The sequence below is a fragment of the Camelus dromedarius genome, chromosome 14, assembly GCF_036321535.1.
Source record: "Camelus dromedarius isolate mCamDro1 chromosome 14, mCamDro1.pat, whole genome shotgun sequence".
NCBI lineage: Eukaryota > Metazoa > Chordata > Mammalia > Artiodactyla > Camelidae > Camelus > Camelus dromedarius.
The window spans coordinates 37,783,075-37,804,812 of record NC_087449.1 but is presented as its reverse complement, the minus strand read 5'-3'; the positions used below and the strand labels follow the sequence as shown (position 1 = coordinate 37,804,812).

Sequence of the window (21,738 nt, the reverse complement as noted above, 5' to 3'; positions counted from 1 at the left end):
CGTTAAAACAGATTGCTGGGCCCCATTCTTAAATTTGATTCCGGAGTCTGGAACAGAACAGAATACTGCATTTCTAAAAAGTTTCTAAGTGATGGTGATGCTTATTTGAAGTGAGTAGCCATGGCACAGTTTTAGGCAGGGAAGCAACATAATCCAATTTAAAAGAACATTAACTGTTTTGTGGATACTGGATTAAAAGGAGACAGAGAAAGCCAGAAGACAGGTTAGATTTTTTTGAGCTCTATATTCCATCTGCTCCCTAAAATGTTGGAATGGTATCTCCCAAAATGTTAGTAAAGCTTGTCTTAGTAGTTGAGGCAATCAGTGATTTTTCCTAATAAGCATGTATTAGAACAGAAGAAAACCCAACACATTCTATTCATACTTTAAAAAGATGTCCCTGAGGGCTCCTGCCTGAACTTCTCTCCTCAAAACTCACTTTCCATGGAAGATCACATTCACTCTTATGATCTCTCTGACCATCTAGATTCCTAAACTCTCACCTGCAGGCTTAACTTTCCTCATGAGCTCCAGGCTGACCTGTGTCCAACTGCCAGGCAGACATCTTCATAGGTCCCTCCAACTCAACATGACTCCTGCTAGAATTGTCTCTTTCTACTCCCAGGCCTCTTCTTGGGTTCCCTTCCTTGGTGAAAAGCATCAGGTCAAACAGCTGGGAGTCACCCTTGATTCCTTGTCCCTTTCCAGCAACCAGTCCAGGTCTGTGTGTTCACCACTGTATTCTTTGTACCATATACAATGGCTAGCACATAGGAGGCTCTCCATAATATTTTTTTTAAATCATTCGTTTTCAGAACAAATATTTATTGAATGCCACTAGAAATAATTGAATGTTAATAGTCACCAAGTCTTGTCAGTCTTCTCTCCTAAGGAGTCCTCCATTCTGGTCTAATTCTTCTCCAATCTCACAACTAGCCCTGTCCAGGCCATTTTAGTTTCTTGTGTTCTAGCCGGTCTCCTTGACTCCAGATTTTTACCCCTTTAATCCTTTCTCCTTGCATAATCCAGAGTTATTTTTCAAAAAGGCAAATCAATTTTGTCAGTCTCTAATTTAAAAGCCTTCCATGGATCAAGACAAATTAAGGAAAAATATATTACTTAAAATTACAAAGGTGAGGAGTTAAAAATAATGATAGACATGTATACGGCCAATGGAAGAAGAGAAATACAGAGTGTAAGTGAGTACATCCATATTTATCATAATCAGAAGTCAGTAGACAATGTTTAAAATTAAGACATAAGACATGGTATAAGCCTGTTGTGGAGTTATGAGTATAAACACCATGAAAAAATAGCTAAAGTGGTTATCTCCGAGGAGTGAAACTAGAGGAAGCAATGAACAGGGAAGGAGTAACTATCTTTTCATTATAAATTCTTCTATAACTGTGGGCCGAAATTACTTGGATTAAAAATCAAAAATCAAGCCAAAGTATAAAAAGCTTTTTATGGTTCCTCATTGCCTGTAGAATAAAATCCAAGAGCCATAGAACTATCTTTTATAACCTCGTTACTCAAAATGTGGTCCCTGGGCCAGCAGCAGAGAGCTTGTTAGAAATGCATAATCTTAGGCCCCACCCCAGATTTATAGAATTATAATCTGCATTTTAACAAGATTCACAGATAATTCATATACGCACAGTCGAATTTAAGAAGCATCAGTTTACAAGATCAAGCATGATCTAGCCCATGTGGACCTCTTCAGCTTCAGTATTGGTTGCTCCTCATTGGCCAGAAGAACTTGACTTTTCACTCTTCAGTCTAAATTTTGTGGTACACTGGGTGTGTGTGCACGTGTGTATCAGTGGCTAGCTAAATTCCAACCACTGTTTTAGACCCAGCTCCTCTACTCCAGGAAGCCTTCCAAAACCCTCTGCAGCTCTTCTCCTTAAAATCCTACATCCCTTGCTGACGATGCTTAACCTGCATTCAGCAAATATTCATTGGGCGCCTGCTAAGTGCCCGGCTGGACTCAGTGCCAGTGTTGGGAGAAGGCGCTGAGCTGTCCGTAAGCTCCTTCAGGTGCATAGCCAGGATCGCCCAACCTCACCTATTCCGGAGTCAGAGGTGTGTGCGCAGCACTCGAATACGTCACACACACACACACACACACACACACACACACACACACACACACACACACACACACACACACACACACACACACACACACACTACCGCATCACCCCCCCCACACACACCCCCCACCGCATCACACACACACACACCACACAGCTCTGCGCGGCTTTTCTGAGTGTTACGGCGCCTTCCTCCCGCCCCCGCACAGCGCGGGCGGGGACCCACCGGTTCCGCTCAACACCAGCAGTGGAGAAAGGAGGACCCCCGGGAGCGGGATCCCGGCGCCCGGTCGCCCAGTCGTGTTCAGGCTTAGGCCCGCATGGAGGGGACTGCGGAGTCCCAGACGCCTGACCTGCGAGACGTGGAGGGCAAGGTGGGCAGGAAGACCCCTGAAGGGCTGCTCCGCGGGCTGCGAGGCGAGTGGGAGCCGGGAGCCTCTGGCGCTCTGCTGCTCCCAGGGGCACCTACCACGGGCCACGGCCTGGGGGACAAGATCATGGCGCTGAGGATGGAACTGGTGAGTGTGGGTTCCATGGACTAGGGGGACGGAGTCCCCAGCGTAAGGCCGTAAGGGATGGACTCCCGCCCCCCAGAGTTGGGCTGGAGAGGAGAGAGTTAAAACTCCCCGCCTAAACTCAGGATCCCTACAGATCTCTCTTTATACCCTGGGGTCCATTAATTGCATCCCCCACCAAGGGTGAATGGGGTACTGATGGGTCCTGAAGACTCGGGGTGGGAGGCACAGGTTTTTCTAAGATTTTTTTCTGTCAAGTAATTGGGAGGGTAGAGGTGAGGACTAGGAAGCACTGAGAATTTAGCACAGTACAAATCTTTCTCCTGCCCTCTCACTTTGGGGCTACCTATCCCCTCAGCCACCATTATAGGGCCACTAGTTTTTTCTCCTCCTGCAAAATGGGCCCAGGGTTTGTTCTTCTGAGGCTCTAGTGTTCACCACAGGAGTCAGCACAGAAGAGATTTGGATTAAAACTGCCTGGACTAGGGCCACTAAAAACATCCTCTTTCCCCAACATCCCCCCCAACACCCACTTAAAATATTTGAAAGTTCCTAGAACGTTAGCAGACACAGGGCAGCAGCACCAGCAGTGTTGATCCCATCACTTCTGATTCAGTCTCCTTCCTGCCAGCCCCCCAAGTACACTGGATATTTGCATCTCATCTGTACTTCCTTGGGGAGAATAACATGAAACAGGCAACCAAGCCCTTCCCTGTTGCTGCTGGTCTAGATTCAGAGCCAAAAGAGCAGTTGGGGCCCCCCAGTTTCCCCAGGGCCCTGGTTCCGGTGAAGGGGGTGTTTACACCTGCCACCACTTTGCAGCCAGTTCTGGGGAACTGAGGAATTGCTAGTCACTTTCTGGCCCAGAACCAGGAGCCCACTGTATGTGTGTCAGCTTATAGGTCTTCCTGAAGGCCCAGTGTGTGCTCAGCTCTGTGCCAGGCTTAGTTGTTGGGGTGGGGGAGGGTTGGGGGGGAGATCATGTGGGCTCCCTGACAGCCTAAGAGGCTGGGAGGAAAGCTTTAAGGGCACAGTAATCAGGGAAGGCTCCTTAGGGGGAAGGATTTGAATGCCCTGTGTGCACTTGCCCTTGAAGGTTAGGGGTGACTGCCAAATTCTCCAGAGAAGGGCTGTAACTATGCCCTCCTAAGGAAGGGCTCTGGCTTGGCCTCACTGTATAAACTTTAGCTCAAGGCCTAGAAAGAGGTTACTTAGAATGTCTTGCTTTGGAAAGTAACTTTCACCAAGTGCATGTACAAGGCATCATGCTGAGCATTTTACAAAATATTCTCTTAGTCCTCACAGCAATTTATTAGGTAGGTGGTATTTTATAGATGAAGAAACTGAGACACAGAGAGGTTAAGTAACTGCCCAAAGTCATACAAAAAGTAAAAAGCAGAGCCAGGCTTTGAACCCAGGTGATGTGCCTACACTTTACATCTTCACCGTTGAGACCTGCTTTGTTCCAGACACATTAACCACTTTTTATGTCATTGAAATGGGAAGAGCAGTTATCATTTTCCCATCTCACCAAGGAAACATACTGCAGGTGTTGAGGGGCTTTGCCTGAGCTCACACTGGGAGCCATGCTTAGTCTCTCTGGCTCTAGCTCTTTTCTGCCTTGGTGGAAATTACCTGTTTGTAAATTTTAAGGGGTACATTTAACTTCTGATTGGGTCTGCATTCCTGACTCAGCCTGGCCTGGGGCCCTAGGCTGCCCAGGAAGAGCATGAAGGAGGGAGCCTTCTGGAGGCCAGCACAGGGAGAGGCTTCCTATGTGCCCCAAGGATCCCTCTTCCCTTCTTTTCTCCCTCCTCACGCAGAGATGTCTTTGGTCTCTTTAAACACTCCTCCCTACCCACTGGGTTGCACCCACGGAGGACTAGGGGAAGGGCTGGGGGTTTCCCCTGGAGCCACTTGTGGCAGAACTAGTTCAAGCCCTTGAAGTACTGGCCTTCAACTGTCCCTCTCCCAGCTTTCCTGCAGGGAGGGACCAGGCCTGCCCTTGAGCCCAAGGTCATCCCTGCCTCTAGGCTGCTTCCCTCCACTACTCAAGGGCTGAGTGAACCAGAGGGACTCTGGGATCTGTGGGAAGGGGAAACAATGGCAACCTCTCTTACTTAATCCTCCTACCCAAAGAACTGTTGCTATGACAACCGCCCCCACAGAGCAGTTTGAGAAAAAGCTTTAGGCAAAGAGAGAGAAGGCATGGGTTCAAGTCCTAGCTCTGCTCCCTAATTATTTTGTGATCTTGAGCAGAGCCCTGACTCTCTTGGCCTCAGTTTTTCTACCTCTTGGGGGATTGGGGCAATAGTGCGGATTATGGAGCTAGATTATCTCTGACAGCCTTCCTGGTAACAACAGTCTTGGAATCTCAATCCAGGACCAGGGAGCTAGGACTCAGATCTCTGGGCTTTTATCCCAGGGCTTGATTTAGACTGAGCTATGAGTGAGCCATACTTGTGACCTTAGGTCTGGGGAGAGAGTCTGATGTGTATGTTTTAAGGGGAGGAATGGGGAAGCTGAATCCCCCCAGGAAGAGCATATGAGGCTGCATCTCTTCTGAGCTGTTTATCCCTGCTCCGTTTCCAAAGACATAGTGTGAAATGAGTGTTTCTTTTTCTGGCAAGAAAGCCTTGCTTTCTTCTATTCTGGGGAGTTATGCTGTCACCATCAGGGAATCCCACTGTCACAGGACTGTAGAATCTGGTCCTCAGATTAATTTCCCACCAATATGATAAAACCCAGCTCCCTGAACCCTGGGCCCAGCAGAGGGGCCAAGGATAGTAAAGGCAAGAGAATCAGAACTGAATCTGACCTGCCCAGTACTCGGCTAGGCACCATGAATGAACTGGGCAGGACCTGCTGCTCTCAGGGAGCTTATAGGCTGGATTAGAGAAGGAGACAGACTAAGCACTCTAGTACAGGATGATAGGTACTGTTGGAACACAGGGAGGGCTCCCTGGAGGAGTCTTCCTTCTAGAGTGACACGGTCAGATTTGTGCTCTGGAAACGCACACTTGAACTGGAGAAGACAAGCTGTTTCCTCTGCTTGGAATAACTCTCTATTGTTTTGTCTGTCTAAGTCCTACCTGACCTTCAAGTCTCAGCTCATGTCCCTTATTCTAGGAAGCATTTCCTTACTCCCCTGGTTAGGTTATGGCCCTGTAGGTAGCCACAGCCCTCTATGCAGCACTTGTGTTCCCTGGCATTTGGTACACTGAATTTCAAGTGCTTGCGTCATTGTCTTATCTTACCCACTAGACTGTGAACTCTCTGAGGGCAAGAAATGGTGTTTTTCCTCCCTTTATCTACACAATGCCACACCTATAAGAAACACTCAATAAATATTGTTCCATGACTGAATGGATTAATTCCATCTTGAGGAAGCGCAGGGAAAACTTCTAGAGGAAGTAGCATTTGGGTTGGGCCTTGAATATTCAAGTCAGTGGGAATTCCAGCTCCATATGGCACATTGAACACATGCATTTACCTCCATTCCTTCCTGAAACTCCACTAAGAGCCAGTAGAATATTTTTAAAACATGAAACCGTTATGACAAGAACAGGAGAGGAGACAATAGGAAAAAGATTTTGGAAGCTGAAAGCAGAAGGAAGAGTAGTGACTAACTTGGTATACCTGAAAAAAAACTGAATTCTAAGCCAGTAATGAAGACAGCTGAAAAGTAATCCATTTTGCATCATAGAAACCCTCAAAGTTCTCAGGAGTTGGTCTCAGATATTTCTGGAACTGGGGGTGCAAGTGGAGCTAAACTCAAAGGGGTTTATGAATGTCTGATTTAGAATCATACTCTAAGATCCCCGCCCCAACTGGGCAACCAGCTGTCCAGCACTCCTTTATCCTAGCAGAAGACTAGAGATCTAAGTTTTGGAAAGAATAGAACAGAAGGAAGGGAGGAAGGGGAAGGAAGGGAGGGAGGAAGGGGAAGGAAGGAAAGAAGGAAGGAAGTAGGAAGGGAGGAAAGAAGCACCAAAGGGAGGAGAAAACACAGCAGGAGAAGCATTTTTAGTTTTAGAAGTTTTGTTTAATACATTTAGTTTGGTCATGGACTAAAGAGTTTCACTGTTAATATATTGTCCCTCGTATGAAATAATTGTAGATAATCTCTTCTATCATGTGTCATTTTGTCACGTGCCGGGTTTGTACGGGCTGTAGTGCTTCAGTTATTTATGCCCACATCTCCTTATTGAAACTGTAAGCTTCTGTTAAGCAGGGAGAGTTTCTCCATTATCTTTGTAATTATTTGAAAATCCAGGTACCCAATAATCATTTGTTTAATTGAATTCAAGTTGTGATATTCTTCCAAAAATGCAAATAATTTCATATACAAAGTTTTCTGTGCTTATGCCATATTAATAAGTTAACCATAGTAATATGTAAGGCCAAACAGCTGTCATTTATTGAGTAATGAATACTTGTCAGACAGTATGCTCTGCATGTTAATATGTTCCCTCTATTTCTTAAAATAAACCTATAAATTAGATAGTATCCTATTTTTACAATGAAGAAATGACAGTGTGAAGACAAAAATTTTCCAATTTCCTGTGGCTCATTAATGGCAAAACTAGAATTTGAATTCAGGTCTGTTTAATTCCAGTGCCTGTATTTTTCTCAGTGTAGAATTACTTGGTCTTATTTCTGGCTTATCATTGTAGGTATGAGTAAAGCATTCAATAAACATTTATCAAGTAATATATATATTTAAAATAGTGGAATCCGAGGTCTCCCGATTGGGAGACACTAAGCAGAGTTTGAGAGCAAGAGGGATTAAATTAAAATGTACTATATGTTATGAAATACCCCCTCAGCCTTTCTTCTTACTCGGCCCCCAGAATATTGGCAGCTTTACTTACAATCTCTAGATGGGTTTAACATAGTGAAGATGATGAACCCAAGAGAAAAAGAAAAAGAAAAAAAAAAAAAAAACAAAAAAAACCAAACACCCACAAAAGATATTGCCTTCAGGCCTTACCCAAACAGTCTAGCCAGATAACCCTTAGTGAGGTTCTGAGTTGGCAAGCCTCAGGCACAGAGAGTTTCCAGTCAGCTTTTTGAGATCACTTTTAAATGTGAGGAGCAGCTAAAGATCATTTCTGATGAAACCTTCTAAATATATAGACCTAAACAAACAGAAAAAAGCAACTTGAGTGAAATGGAGATAACACAGGGAGATGAGAACTTACAAAGTCATGAATTATATCCTTAAAGAGATACTTAAAGAGATAAGAGATAATATTGTAGCCATGAACAAAAACCGGAAGCTATAGAAGAAAACAGAGAACTAGAAACAACTCTTGGAAATTAAAAAACATGATAAGAAAAAGTGAAAATAGAAGAGTTGATAATGTTGAAATATTTCAGAAACTAGAATAAATACAGAAAGAGATGGAAGAGAAAAAAATAGAGGATCAGTCCAGGATGTCCTCTATCCAGATAATAGCATTTCAAGAAAGAACAACAACAACAAAATATTGGAGGAGAAATAATCATCAATGAAACAATTCAAGAAAATCTCCCAGGACTGAAGGACATAGTTTACAGATTAAAAGGGCCCAACAAGTGACTGATTCAAAATAGAATCACACCATGGCAAATTACTGTGATAATTTTGAATACTGAGAACCAAGAGAATATCCTAAAAACTTCTAGAAAGCATGGGAAGATGGACACATACAAAGAATCAGGAATCAGAATGGCATCAGACTTTCTAAGTGTAACACTGAAAATTAGAAGACAATGGAACAATGCTTTAAATTCCGAGGAAAAATTATTTTCAACCTAGACTTCTCTACTCAGCTAAACAGTCAACAGTGTGAGGAGAGAATAGCAACATTTTAAAACACGTGAAGCTTCAACAAATATACCTCCTATGCAGACTTTCTTGGGGAACTACTAGAGGAAAAACACCACACATACAAATGTAGGAGTAAATCAATAAAGAAGATGTGGGATCCAGGAAATGGGATCCAACTCCACAGAGAGGCAAAGGGAATCCCCAAGATAATAGTGAAGGGAGATCCCTGAAGGACAGTTGTGCAGTGGGGACAGAATGGAGTAGATCAGAAGGCTCCTAAAGAGCTGCTTCTAAGAAGGCGGACTAGATGGGACATACGATGTGTTTAAAAACCTTGCGAGGGGAACTCAGACAACTGAGAAAGAATTTAGGGATGACTTACTGATAACTATATACCAAACAAAGCAAAATAGTAGTAGTAATAATAATAAGTAATATTAATAATTACTAATAATTAAAACAATATTAATAATAGTATTATTATTATTTCAAAAGGAAAACATAAATTTATAAGAAAGGAAAAGTAACCATAGTAAACTACATGGCTTAGCTGTGAATGGCATTTCCAAATCCTAATAAGGGAAATGCTGAATAATTAATTTTATTGCATATGTTAGGATCATGGGGAGATAGGAAGGGCATGAGTATGGTGGCAGAGGAGTAGAGAGTAGAATGGAAGAGTGAAATCCTTAACCTTTTATTGTGGGGGGAGTCAATAGAAAATACCTAAAACTTAAAAATCAATAAGTTGCATGTTATTTGGAAATTATAAGGTAAGTACCAAAATAAACAGCTAAAAAATTAATAGTAGTTGTCTCCAGGAAGTGGGATTTAGGACTAGGATGGGGGAATGGTTACTTTTCACACCAAATCTTGCAGAACTGTTTTGCTTCTTTAACTTATGTATCTCTATTACTTTTATTAAAAGTAAAACTAAATGAAATGAAATTTTAGAAGTCTTGTGTGGCAGGACCTGGGATTCCCATGGAATATGCTAGAGGTGAAATTAGAGGTACGGGCAAGAGCCATATTGTGACAGGCTTTTGCATATCTGCTGCTGAAGGGCTTAGATTTTATTCTTTGAGAGCAGTGCAAAGCCCATAAAGGTTCTTGAGCAAGGGAGGTACAGTTTCAGACTTGTGTTTGGGGATGATAACTCAGTGCACCTGAGCTGGAAGGGACCCTAGAGATTACCTAGTAAGTCAGACTTAACTCCCAGTACAGACAGGGAGACTGGAATAGAGGGAAGCCCTGAATCCCCAGCCAGTGGGATTCTGACCCTTTGAAGCCCTAGCCAACCCTTCCTCCCCACAGCAGCTGCTACCCACACCCTGAGGGGACTAGGGGACCAGGTTAGCTCCCTCTTTACCCCCCAGCCCCTGCCTCCTTTTGGCCCAGTCTACTTCCCAGCTAACATCTAGCCTCCTATCAGACTGCTCTTTGGGTAACTGTTTCTAAGTTTTACTGGTAAATCTGGACTGATTCAATAGTTAATACCCTATCTGTGAAGTCTGAATCTCACTATGATTGGATTTGAATACTTAACACTTACTGAGACCTTTCTCTGTGCCAGGTACCGTGCTCGGTACTTAATAGCCAACATCTCAAAACTCTCACAGTCACCCTGTGAGGTGAGTGATTTAGCCCCATTTCACAAACAAGGAAACTGAGGCTCAAAGAAGGTAAGAAAGTTGTCCACAGTCATATCAGTGGTAAAGCTGAGATTTTAAATAGTAAGCTGTCTGCTTCTGAAGCCCACACTCCAAACCATTCTACTTCTATGCTTCTTGAAAGTGAAGCATAGTTGGTTAGATCACAAGGTAGGGCCTCTGGAAACACTGGGGAAACCCAGAGCCCAGAACCTGGGATTGATTCCTTCTCCCACTCCCCCAGGCTTACCTGCGAGCCATCGATGTGAAGATTCTGCAGCAGCTGCTGACCTTGAACGAGGGCATCGAGGCAGTGCGCTGGCTGTTGGAGGAGCGGGGGACGTTGACCAGCCACTGCAGCAGCCTCACCAGCAGCCAATATAGCCTGACAGGCGGGAGCCCAGGCCACTCAAGGCGAGGCAGCTGGGACAGCCTGCCAGACACCAGCTCCACTGACCGGCTGGACAGTGTCTCCATTGGCAGCTTCCTGGACACGGTGGCCCCCAGTGAGCTGGATGAACAGGGCCCCCCTGGGGCTCCCCGTCCTGAGATGGACTGGACAAAGGTTATACCCGGTGGGGAGAGGGCCAGGACTGAGGTGGACCTGACAGCCACCAGGCTAGGGAGCTTGAGGGCTGTGTGGAAGCCCCCAGGGGAGGGGCTCCACAGTGGATCTCCTGAGCCACCAGAGGATGAGAGTGCCAAGCTGGGCTTTGAGGCCCACTGGTGCTGGGGCCAGTGCCAGGATGATGTGACCTTCCTGTAATGACTCTTTCACCCTCCTGTACTCCAGTGGCTCTTTCATCACTAGGCCCTGGTCTCCCTTGAATTTATTCTCCCTCCATCTGGGCTTAGGAAGAGGCTGCATTGACATTAACGACCATGGAAACCTGGCCTCACCATCCCTCTGGTCCCTGGGGAGGCTCTGCCTTTATCCTTCAATTATTGGGTCCCTAGAGCTATTTCCATAGATACATTGACTCTAGAGGCTTGACCTGTGGCTCAGGTGTGATGGAATCTCTTCCCCTTTCCCTGCAACTAGGTAAGGATTTGAGGGCTTAGCACCCTAGGAGATCATTGATGAAGAGATGGGGGTGTAATTACCTCACCCAACATCTAGGAGCCTTGGCCTCCATCTTGGCCAAGAGGAAGGATTGTGGAGGGACATGGACATTCAGGGCCAACCCTCCATGGACTGACCCTCCAGAAGCCTTTGGTGCTGGTAGAGCCACCCCTTCCTGTCTGGTGAGTGATGTCACTTCCTGCCAGGATGGATTAGCCTCTCCTGTCTTTTAGCGGTGCTAGGTCAGCATAGGGCGTCTGAGCCCCTGCTGCTAAGTGAGACTATATTTTTATTCTCCCTACCATTACTCCTTGTGAGTGGAACATATCATCCTCCTGGCAGGAAAGTTTCTCACTTGTCAGTTGTTTGTACTTCTTGTCAGAAAGTCTCTTATTTTTTAAACAGGGAGTTCTCATTTTATCCTAGGGGTTCTCACTTCCTCTCTGACCACATGCCTGTCTGGTGCCAGCACTCCTGTATCTGTGCTTATAGTGACAGAACCTGGCAGGGGCCTCGACCTACAGCTCTCAAGAGTCTGTTTGGCTTGCCCTGCCATGGTACCCTGTCTTACCCTGTTCATGGGTTGCCCCCTTTCTTGTATTCTGGCTCCAAATCTGTCTGCCGGGAGGTTCAGCCTTTGTGTCTCCACACCTTCTCGGTTTCCACTTTGGGCCTCAGGCCTTTTATATGCAGATGAGTCCCTCAGCCTTCTCTCCCCACTGCTGATGCAAGCCAGAAGGAGGAGAAGCTTGAGGTGTACCAGAAGCCCTGAAAGGGGGAGGTATCTGAAAGGGGTGGGGGTATCTTCTGAGATCCTGTGATTCCCCTTCCCCCATCCTGCCCCAGACCTTCCACCATTTGGTCACAAGGATGCCTGCCTGAGGCTGGGACACAAGGAATCCCCTTGTCAGGGTTACAATGGGGGGCGTGGCAGAGAAAGACAGAGGCTCTTTGGTCCTAGGGCCCACATCCTGGGAGGCTGGGAGAGAAAGAAGGGAAAGGCTGCTTTCTTTCCTCCCAGAGAGCATGCTCTAGACTCCTGGGACCTGGGGAGGGAGCAGGGGACTGATTCTGGGCCTGGGTCCCAGGGCCCTAGTGAATTATACCAAAGAAGGAATTCAGGGAAGGTGCCAATCTGGGGCTCAAGGAGAGGACATGTTGGGGTGGAAGGAACAAGGGCTGTGGTTGAAGTCAGAGTATGAATTCTTGGAGATTAACCCTTTGAACCCCGGGTAACTGCCACTTTGTTGGTCCCTGTCTTTCCTGGACCCTGAAACTAGATTATTGGAAGGCAAAAAGGAGAAGAAAGGATGTCAGGTGATCCTTGCCTATTTGCTGTGCCCTCCTGAGTTGGAGGAGTCTTCCTCAAGTCCTAGAATAACTCCTGCAGTTTCTGCACTTTTTACTCTATGCTGGGAAGGGAAGAGCCAAGTTGATCATCTCTACTTCCCCTAAATTCCTCAAGTCTTGTTCTGCAACCTCTTACCCCAGTCCTTTTGGGGCAATACATTCAGTCCGTGGCTTTCCTCTAAAGACCTCCTCTTCTCCTGTCCCCTCAAAGTAATTGAAATCTCTAAAGACTCTAATATTCTTAGTCTCTTCGCCTCTGCTGTCTACTACCAGCCCTCTACTTACCCCTCCTGGTCTTAGAGCTTTCCCTATCCTGACTCTGTTGCCATTTTGTAATGCCCTTAGGATAACTGCCTTTCCACTTTTTTGAAGCTTGCTTGTTCATTTAATCCACATATTTCTGAGTTGAAGTGGTTGTCCGCCCTCTTGTGGCCATTATGCTACATTGCCAGCGTAGCTGGGTGGAAACATTCAGGCTCAAATACAGCGTTACAGAAGACTGGCTGCCTCAGTGCACAGACAGGCTAAAGCAACAGGCCTAGAGAAGGCAGACTTGGTCAGTGTCACCCATGGTAAATCCGTGACAGTGCTCAAGTTAAAGAACCCAGATCTCCTGCCTGCCTCCCTGCCCATAGTTCCATCACTTGGCCAGACTGTTCCCCCTCTGCACCCTGTCGACACCACCCAAGCCCAAAGGGTCTAAAAGCAATTTTCCCCCTGTTTTAATAATCATGATCTTACCCCACCCTAGAGAGGCAGCTCAGTGTTTAGAAAAAGAGCTACAGGCTCTGAGGAAAGAGAACCTTGCACTAGGATTGGATAAAGTATGCGTTAATCTGAACCGCGGATGTAAGGAAAATCAATCCTACACCAACTTTTTCTGGGAAGGGAGGGCAAGGAGGCCCAGACCTCATGAGGGCAGAACTTAGCATTCCAGACTTGGAGGTTAGAAGAGGGGGTGGGGGTGGGAGATGAGAGATGAGGAAATCCAGATGGATCCTGTAGAGTTGGGGAGCTTCGGGGTCAAAGGATTACATCTCAATTGGATAGGCATCTGAGGGTGTTGAGATGCTGGAGAGGTGGGTGAGTGGGGCTGCCTGGGAACTCCAGGTAGGTCTGGGCATCCTGTCTCAATACCTTAGACTCCATTTCACTACCAGAGAAGCCCAGGAACCCCAATAAACACACTCCTTGGTCCCTCCTACCTGCCTCTGGACTGGCTGCTTAAGGCTTAGCTCTCCGTTAGTTTAGACTTTTCTGGGTCAGGATGAGGACCTGTTTGGGTACTCAAAGAAGGAGATGCCATGAAAAGGGAGAGAGATGCAGAGAGACAAAAGAGAATGAAGTGAAAATGAACTGTTGAAAATATAATCAGAGGGAGCATACTGCCCTCCACGTGGGCTGGGGACTTTTGTCAGGGCTCAGGGTAAAGGCAGAGATGAGACTGCTCTTGGCAGCTGTTGAAATAGCACCTGGGAGGATAAGGGGTGATGCTGACTGAGATGAATCCATCAGGGAGACGTGAGACCATGTGAATGGGCAAGTGTAAGGACCTGCATTTAGGATGGGGCAGTGAGGTTGAGCACGGGACTGAAACTGGAAGCTTAGTGGCAGCTTAGGTGAGAAATGTTTGGAGCTTGCAGTGGACACGGGCTCATTGTGTGCATGATGCCTGGCATGTACTGGGTGTTCAGTGACACCTGTTGAATGAATGGAGGAATGAATATATGTAAACCCACAAGGAGATGTGACTTATAATTTGAAAAGTAGTTACTTAGGTACGAATAGGTAATTAAAAATACTCTATTTAATTCTTAGCAACCCTATAAACAATGCATTATTAACAATGTATTGTTCTTTAGACATTTGCTCAAGGTCAGATAGGTAATAAAGGAACTATAGAATGAACCGAAGTCAGTATGACGGCAGGGGCTTCCACCCCCTGTCCGATAGACCTTACTCTCCTAGAAGAACAGGTTGTGTTGTCCAGCAGCAGGGCCAGTGTACACATTCCCATTGCTGCTGTGACAAACTATGGTGTTGGTAGGCCTCTTCTGGATACTCTAGGGGGTAATCCATTTCTTTGCCTTTTCTAGCTTCCAGAGGCTGCTTGTATTCCTTGGTTCATAGCCCCTTCCTCCATCTTCAAAGCCAGCAGCGTAGCATCTCTCCTCTCTGACCTCTGCTTCCATCCTTACATCTTTCTCTAATTCTCCTGTCTCCTTTTACGGGGATTACATTATGATTACATATCCTTGTGCTTACACTGGGCCCACTGGGATAATCCAGGATCATCTCCCCACCTCCAGATCCTTAGTTTAACCATATCTTCCAACTCCCTTTTGCCATATAAAGTAAAATATTCACAGGTTCTGGGGATTAGGACATGAACATCTTTGGGGGAAGGGCCATTATTCAGCCTTCCATAAGCAGAGACAGAGGGTGGGCAGGAGGAGGCACCTGGGCCCAGAATGAGCCTCTATACTTTGTCCAGCATCCTTCAGGCTGGAGTAAGAGGTGGTGCCAAGGGGTGATAGCCAGGTCCAGTCCCCCTGTCTGGAGACTGGCAAGTGCCTCCTGCATCATCGCTACCATTTTGTGTTCCTCAAGGCAGAAGATAATTACCAGCTAAGTAGCTTGGGCTCTCTCTAGAAAGGGTAGATTAGTTGTCTCTCTTTTAAATTATTATTATTTTTTATTCCTTAATAATTAAACCATACTCCTCAGAGCGTGGTGAACTCTTATCATCAGTTGATTCTAGGCCCCTTTTTTGTTTTATTTTCTTTTAATCCCTGATCCCTATTCTCATTCCTCTCCCTGAGCCAGGCATACACTTTAATGTGTTCAGTATGTGTTTGGATATGTATGTATCTTTGAAAATATAAATAATTATGTATTTATGTGTTTTAATACATATAAATGGTATACTTTTATAATAAGCTAACTTCTATAATGAATTGCCCCATATTACAGTGATTTAACACAGTAAAGATTTGTCACTTACACAGGAGCACAGGTATTCCTGGTTGGATGGCTCTCCACTGCCCATTTCCGGTCCCAGGATCCTTCCATTTTCAGGTGGTGATAGCCTGATCCTGCATCACAAAGTTTCCCGTCAACTTTTCACCAAATTTTTTTCCCATCCATTAATGACCATTTTATGAATTGGTTATTTCATTAGCAATTACAAAATGATGGTTTTCTAATGCTATTATTTTTTCTTCTTTTATTACTTATGATTCTATACAGAAAAACTTTGTCACATCCTCTAGGACCATTTGGTTACCTTGACATAAAGTTCATACCAGAATGGCAAGATAGACGCTTACATCTGTTCCTTATTTGTCCCTTTCAAAGTAGTAAGTTGATGTCCTAGCAACTTGGTGTTCAATGATTTTGTTTGGTTTCGATCTCTCTTTAAATCATGCTGTGAACTTATAGTTTTTATATATTTAATGTCTTTTAATAATTTGTAGGGGTTTCTTTGTTTTTTGTTATATAAAATCTCAAGCATAAACAAAAGTAGAAAAAATAGTATAATGAATTTCCATGCACCCACCACCCCGCTTTGTTAGTTATTAACTCGTGGCCAATCTTGGTTTATTTATTCCCTTGACTACTTTCTCCCTAACCAAGACTATTTTGAAGCAAAACTAGATATGATTCTGTTTCATTTGTAAATGTTTTTGTATGTATCTCTAAAAGATAAGGACTTTTATTGCCATTGTTGCACCTTAAAGTTAATAATTCCTCAATATATAAAATATAGCTGTTCAAGTTTCTGATAAATTTTGAGTTTCAGTATCATTTATGCTGGCCTCCTAAAAGAAGTCAGGAAGTGTTTCCTCCTTCTGTGCTTTCTGAAAACATTTGTGTAAGATTGATAGTATTACTCAGTATTTAATAGAATTCATTAGTAAAATAATATGGGCCTTGAGTTTTCTTTATGGAGGAGGTTTTTGATAACAAATTCAATTTCTTTGATACATATAGAGCTATTCTGACCTCTAATTTCATTTTGAGTTAGTTTTGGTAAGTTGTGTTTTTCAAAGAATTTGTTTCAACTAAGCTGTTGAATTGATTGGCATGAAGTTATTTATAACACCGCCTTGTTTCTTTTAAAAACTCTATTCATTGTAAAATAAAGCACAAGTGTAGAAAACACACAAAAGTAAGGCTTAATGAATTATTTTAAGGCAAACACTCCTATAGCCACTGTCATGTCAAGAACTCGAACTCATCCAGAAGTCCTGTCCTTGTGCCCCCTTCCCAATTATAATCCCCTTCCTCTTCCTATAAGCAACCTTTTCTTGACTATAGTACTTACTTCTTTATAACTTTTTTATAGTTTTATCATTTAAATGTACATCCATAGATCCTATAGTCTTGTCCATTTGAAGACATTTGATAGTCTTCATCCCTTTCTTAATTCCTTACAATTTATTTGTTGAATAGCCTGGGCCATTTGACTTGTAGAATTTACCACAGTCTGGATTTTGCTAATTACATGCTCATAATGCAGTTCTAAATGTGTCCTCAGTATTTCCTGAAAATTGGTAGCTGGATCCAGAGACTGAAGAGACAGATTTAAGCACTTTGGCAAGACTGTAAGAGGCATATAAATCCAGTCTCTGTGCTTATGACTTTTTTTCAGGTGTTGATATTTATTGCCTATAGCCATTAATTCATTGAGGATTGCAAAACGGTGCCATTAATTCTATAATTTTATTGTATTTATTTGTTGAAATACTTTCAAAAAGAGAAACATCCTGTTATCTACTATTTGGTCTCTGAGTGTGTGGTTCACATAGGGAAGGTAGAACAAATACTTGATTCTTTTTTTCACCAGTTTGGAAGATAATGAATCCCTATCATCCTCCAAAGTTGACCACTTTAAAAATATTATTATGAACTTATAGATTTATATATACTTGATGGGTTTCAATCAATTAGAATTGTTGTCAGTATTGAAGTGCCAGGTGTCTCAGCTTTGGCCACTGGAGTCTCATCAAGTTGGCGCCTTAGTTCTTTTGACATGACTCTGGTAATCTTTGATACCTTTCCTTACTGTCTGGTTTGACAAAATATTCTTGGGTCATCTTGTACACTTCTTGCCCTAGACAGGAATAAACCAGATTTACATTGTTCTTTCACATGTTATTGGCTTAGTATTTTAGTTTGTTTTCAAAGAGTAGGTTGCAATTTTGTAGGTGGCACATCTATGTCATGGGCTTTCACTGTCCATAGTACTGTTATTCTTATAGTTCTTACAGTAACTATATGGGATTTGACCTTGATACTTTCCTATTGCTCGTTTTCTGTAAAATGAGTTGTCTTGCACTTAAAGAATGAGTCAGGGTTCAGAAAAGTTTTTATAACATCATAGAACTCCCTCTTCTGTTATTCTGTCTGGCTTGCTTCCTGGGACTTCCTGGCTCTGTCCCCTTCCTCTCAGTTGGTATCCATCTTCTCTTACTTCCTCTCTGTTGTCGCTATCCTACTATATATATACATATTTTTTAATTGCGGTATAGTCAGTTACAGTATGTCAGTTTCTGGTGTACAGCGTAATGTCCCAGTCATGCATATATATACACATATTCATTTTCAGACTCTTTTTCATTAAAGTATATTATAAGATATTGAATATAGTTCCCTGTGCTATATAGAAGAAATTTATTTTTATCTATTTTTATATATAGTGGTTATCACTTGCAAATTTCAAACTCCCAAATTTATCCCTTCCCATCCCCTTTCCCCTGATAACCGTAAGATTATTATCTTTCTGTTTCTGTTTTATAGATGAGTTCATTAGTGTCCTCTTTTTTCTTTTTTAGATCCCACATATGAGTGATGTTATATGGTATTTTTCTTTCTCTTTCTGGTTTACTTCACCCAGAATGACAATCTGCAGGTCCATCCATGTTGCTGCAAATGGTATTATTTTATTCTTTTTTATCGCTGAGTAGTATTCCATTGTATAAATACACCACAATTTCCTTATCCAGTCATCTGTCAATGGACACCTATCCTACTGTATTTGAATTCCATCCCAGCAATTCTCCTCAAGGCTTACTAGAAGGAATCCCTGGTGGGTTGGTTTTGTCAGTTCATAGGAGCCAGACCTGCTCTGGCCCCTTGGTCCTCATTGTGGGCCTCTTGCACTCACTTGCTCTTTTAGACTGCAGATCCTAAGTTTCATTTACTGTTCTCAGCTGGCCTCTTTTGATTCTCTATGGACTCTTGGGGTTCTCCTGTTCTTACTCTCTCAGATGCCGTCCCTTTGGTTCCTTCTTTCTTTGGCACAGATGCTGATCCCACGCAGGTCTGGTGGCTGTTGGCGGTTTGTTCCCACTTGCTTGTATTTTGGGAGTGGTAGAGATACCTTGTCACCAAATTTTGTTGTGTTGTCCATGTTTTTTAAAATTTTACTCTTCAGTTGCTATGTCAGCTTTTATGTGTGGATCTGAAGAGACTGAAAACTGAAAAACTATGCTGCCATCATTACCATCATCTTCTCAAATATCTCACTTTTATCCTTTGATGTCTGTAGGATCTGTAGTGATATCTTCTCTTTCATTCCTGATATATATAATTTGTGCTGCTCCATTTTATTCTTGATTAGTAGACTCTTGCTAGGAGTTTATCCACTTTATTAATCTTTTCAAAAAAACCAACTTTAGGCCTTATTAATTTTCCCTATTGTTTGTTTTCTATTTCATCAAATTTTACTCTAATCTTTACTATTTTTTCCTTCTACTTTGGGTTTAATTTGCTCATCTTTCTCTAGCTTCTTAGGTAGAAACTCAGATCATTGATTTTAAGCCTCTATCTTTTAATAATATAAGCTGTAAATTTCTCTCTAAGCACTGCTTTGCCTATGTCTAACACATTTTTATATGTTGTATTTTATTACTAGTCAGTTAAAAATGTTTTATGATTTCCTTTGCTATTTCTTCTTTGGCCCATAAGTTAATTAGAAGTCTATTGTTTAACTACCAAATATTTGGGACTTTCTATAAGAAAGCTTATTTTATTGATTTCTAAATTAATCCCAAAGAATATACTCTGTACAATCTCAATTTTCAAAAATTTATTGAGACTTGTTTTATGGCCCAGAAGATGGCCGATCCAGGTGAATATTCCATGGCCCCTTGAAAAGGATGTACATTCTGCAATTATTAGGTATAGTGTTCTATAAATGTCAATTAGGTCAAAGTGGCTGATAGTATTGGTCAAGTCTTCTATATCCTTGGTGAATTTTTGTCTCTTTGTTCTATCAACAGATAAGACAAATAGAAAACAAATAGCAAATGGCAGTCTTAAGTCCAAACTTATAATACATTAAATGTAAGTGGACTAAACACTGCAATTAAAACACAGAGACTGTCAAGTCTGAATCAAAAACTAAGATCCAACTGTTGCTGTCTACAAGAGATGTACTTAAATACAAAGACAAAAATAAGTAAAAAGTTGGGGAAAATATAGCATGCAAACACTGATCCAAAGAATGTTGGAAATTAACATCAGGCAAAATAAACTTCAAGACAAGGAGTATCAGCAGAGGAAAAGTGGGATATTTTATAAGGATAAAAGGATCAATAGATGAAGACTTAAAAATCTAAAATGTGTATGTACCTAAAAAAGAGCTTTCAAATTACATGAAGAAAAAACTGGCAGAACTAAAGGGAAGAAAGCTGAGTCCATAATTGTGGTTGAAGATTTTAACACCCCTCCCTTAATGATAATAGAACAAGTATTGTACTGTTTCACATAAAATATAGGAATCTTGCAACAGTATAGTTCCATTTTCTTTCTCTGGCCCAGTCCTTTAAGCTATTGTTGTCAGATGTATTACACCTACATATGTTATAAACCCTAAAATACAGTTTATAGTGTTTGGTTTAACATGTCATGTGCATTTTGAAGGAATTAAGAGGAGAAAAAAATTTTTTAAGCTAGACTTTCATAATAACCCAGATTTAGTTTCCTGTGACTGCTGTAACAGATCATTAAACTTAGTGGTATAAAACAACACAAGCTTATTACCAAAAAGTTTTGAAGGTCAGAGGTCTGAAATGGGTCTCAATAGGCTACAATCAAGGTGCCTGCAGGTTTGCATTGTTTTCAGGAGGCTCTAGGGGAGAATCCTTGCCTTTTCCAGCTTCTAGAAGCCATCTACCCTCTGACACTGACTCTTTTGCCTCCCTTTTTCACTTATAAGTATACTTGTGATTATATTAAACCACATAATCCAGAATAATCTCTCCATCTCAAAGTCAGCTGATTAGCAACCTTAATTCCATTTGCAACTCTAATTCTCCTTTGCCATGTAACCTTTCATAGTCATAGATCCTGGAGTTTAGGCCATGGACATCTTTGATGGGCCATTACTCTGCCTAACACACCCACATATTTATCATTCTGGTTGTCTTCATTCCTGTAGATTATTTGGTGTTATTTTCTTTAGTCTGAAGAACTTTCCGTAGCATTTCTTGTACAGATTTGGTGATGATGATTCTCTGGTCTTACTGCTTTCATTTTATTTTATAAAAAATGTAATAAACTTTTTTGAGGTATAATTTACATATAGTAAGATGAATCCATTTTAAGTTACAGTTTGATGAGTTTTGAAAATGTATACACTTGGGCAATTATCATTATAATTAACACATAGAAAATTTTCATCACCTCAAAAATGTATTGCATGCCCCTTTGCTGTCAGTGTCTCTACTGCTCTGGCCCCTTGCAACCACAGATCTGCTTTGAATCTGCTAATAAAGATTAGTACTTTCTTGTTTTAGAATTTCATATAAGTAGAACAAGGCAGTATGTACTTTTTTATGTCTGGCTTTTTTTGTTCAGCATCATGTTTTTCAGGTTCATACATGTTACACATATCAGAAGTTTGTTACTTGTTATTGCTGATCAGTATTCCATTGTATGAATATACCACAATTTGTTAATCCATTCACCTTTTGATGGACATTTGGGTTGTTTCCAGTTTGGGGTTCTTATTAATTAAGATTCTGTAAACATTCATGTACAAGCTTTTCTGTGAACATTTGCTTCTCAAATAAATACCTCTCTAGGATAAATACAGGAGTGTAATGTATGGATCATATGGCAAGTGTAATTTTATAAGAAACTGCCAACCCTTTTCTGAAAATGCTTGCACAATTTTACATTCCAGCCAGTAATGTGAGTTCCAGTTGCTCTGCATCCTCACCAACACTTAGTATTGTCAATC

At 42.3% G+C, this 21,738-nt stretch overlaps 1 protein-coding gene across 1 annotated transcript; it reads left to right on the top strand.

Moving 5' to 3' along the window:
* Window positions 1–1,966: 1,966 nt before the first annotated feature.
* On the top strand, window positions 1,967–12,979 carry LURAP1 (leucine rich adaptor protein 1). The gene is made up of 2 exons (XM_010984688.3): window positions 1,967–2,614; window positions 10,320–12,979. The coding sequence occupies exons 1-2, from the start codon at window positions 2,417–2,419 to the stop codon at window positions 10,839–10,841; spliced, it is 720 nt and encodes a 239-aa protein (XP_010982990.2). The 5' UTR covers window positions 1,967–2,416; the 3' UTR covers window positions 10,842–12,979.
* The last annotated feature ends 8,759 nt before the right edge of the window (window positions 12,980–21,738 follow it).